The following is a 2,071-nucleotide window of genomic DNA, read 5'->3' on the forward strand; positions in this document are numbered from 1 at the left end:
CCCTCCCCCGCCCCCCCCTCCCTCCCTCTCCCTCTTTTAATATCTAGGGGAAAATCTTGTCCTAATGTACTCCGCTTTTATGCATAAAATGTTGAAAACTGATATTCATATTTTCAAGTAAACTTGATTAAGCCTTAATCTCAATCTAGTTGGGCTCCACTAGACTATAATAGATAATTCTTTTGGTAGAATGACATCTTTTTTCTTGAGTTGCTTATTTGCTTTTACCATGGTCTTGTAGGTTTATAATTCATGGAAGGAAACTAACTTTTCAACCCAATGGTGCTATGAGAACTACATACAGGTATAGTTTCAATTTTAGTATCATCTCAGTTCTATTGTGGCCGTGAAATTCTATAAGAGCTATATCTGTGGTGAGACCTTGTTCTGTTTCCACTATACCTATGCATAATACAGCATGTAGAGAATGCCCAAAACAATTCTCCATAAAATCCATTTGTTGACATGGCAGAATTTTGTATTGGTCTCAAATCTACCAGTTAGCAGTTGACCACTATCAAGCTGCATGAACCCATTGTAAATTATAAGAAGTTAATGGTATAGCTTTTCTGAAATGATGTCCAATTCACCAAAAAAAAGAGAAAAGAAAAGAGAGACTTAAATAGAGTCAAAGGCTTGATTTGGAAAGGAGCTAGTTGTCTCAAAACATGATTCTATCATTCTCTCTTTTCCTCTCATGCTTGTGTTTTCTTCCTCTAATTATATTCCTGGTTCATATCCAGGTCAGAAGCATGAAGAGAGCTAGAGATATCAGAGACCAATTGGAGGGACTTTTAGAAAGAGTAGAAATTGAGTTGACTTCAAATCTCAATGATCTAGAACCTATAAAGAAGTGTATAACATCTGGGTTCTTTCCTCACTCAGCAAAGCTGCAAAAGAATGGATCTTATCGAACTGTTAAGCATCCCCAGACTGTTCATATCCATCCAAGCTCGGGCCTAGCTCAGGTAAACTCTATTTAATTGTGGATTTCTCTTCAATTTTTCATAGTTTTCACAACATAATTATATGGGAATTTCTAAAATTGCAATGCAATTTCTGTAGCTGCATAAGTGGACAAATGCATAATATTTCTTGTAGCCTGTAGGCTTAATATTGATTGATACAAAATCCTCTTTTATTATTATGTAAAATTCAAGCTTCTGACTTCCTGGAAAACAACGTGTTGTAATCTTTCATATTTCAAGTTGACAAGTATTAATCTGCAATTATGTTTATAGGTTCTTCCTAGATGGGTTGTCTACCATGAGCTTGTTTTGACGAGCAAAGAGTACATGCGGCAGGTATATATCTCCCACCTGCTCCCTTGCTAACAAAATTATTTTCTTTTCTCAATAGTTGAGCTAAGTAGTTGAGACTTGAATTACAGGTTACTGAACTAAAGCCTGAATGGTTGGTAGAAATAGCTCCTCACTACTATCAGTTGAAGGACGTAGAAGACAGTATGCTCTCTCTCTCTCTCTCTCTCTTATCTCCCTTCCCCTTCCCCTTCCCCTATGTGTGTCCTTTGTAGTCGCCCGAGTAAGGGCAGAGTGCTTTTTGAATTACTTGCTAGTCTAATCTCATTCCCTTTTATTTGCCATATATAATGTGGTGTAGCATTCATCAGCCTCCATTCTAATATATTTGTATGCAGATGTGTCCAAGAAAATGCCACGTGGAGAGGGCCGGGCATCTTAGTCCTGTCAGTTGATTGGCTATACCTCTAAAGAATTTGGTACGATTTACATCAATGTCACTGGTGCCTTCCACATTGAGGCTCCTCGAAAACCAAGGTCCTAGCTGATGCAGAAAAGCGAATCTTAGCCATGAATCAGCAGCTGTAGTTCTATCCGTCATCTAAAGGTTGAACGTAGTAATAGTGTTTTAGTGGTGATAGACTACTGGTAGATCATATCATATACAAATTTGTATATCAGTATATGCATGGATGTGTTGTTTTGTAGCAGTGTAGCACTAGGGTTCTCACCCCAATTTTGTCTAACTTCTTGTCATAGTCTGTAAATAATGCTCAGAAAATGAATTATTTTCATTCACTGATTTTATTTTA

General features: G+C 37.2%; 1 protein-coding gene across 3 annotated transcripts in view; it reads left to right on the forward strand.

The window, feature by feature from the left end:
• The window catches only part of LOC116022346 (pre-mRNA-splicing factor ATP-dependent RNA helicase DEAH1-like), a 10,795-nt gene extending 8,724 nt beyond the window's left edge, over positions 1-2,071 (forward strand). For all 3 annotated transcript variants that reach the window (XM_031263027.1, XM_031263028.1, XM_031263029.1), the window contains 5 exons: positions 242-304; positions 744-968; positions 1,242-1,304; positions 1,391-1,463; positions 1,658-2,071. In XM_031263027.1, coding sequence (XP_031118887.1) covers positions 242-304; positions 744-968; positions 1,242-1,304; positions 1,391-1,463; positions 1,658-1,701 — 468 coding nt within the window. In that variant the 3' untranslated portion in view covers positions 1,702-2,071. The remainder of the gene's footprint in view (positions 1-241; positions 305-743; positions 969-1,241; positions 1,305-1,390; positions 1,464-1,657) is intronic.

The sequence above is a fragment of the Ipomoea triloba genome, chromosome 6 (assembly GCF_003576645.1).
Source record: "Ipomoea triloba cultivar NCNSP0323 chromosome 6, ASM357664v1".
Taxonomy (NCBI): domain Eukaryota; kingdom Viridiplantae; phylum Streptophyta; class Magnoliopsida; order Solanales; family Convolvulaceae; genus Ipomoea; species Ipomoea triloba.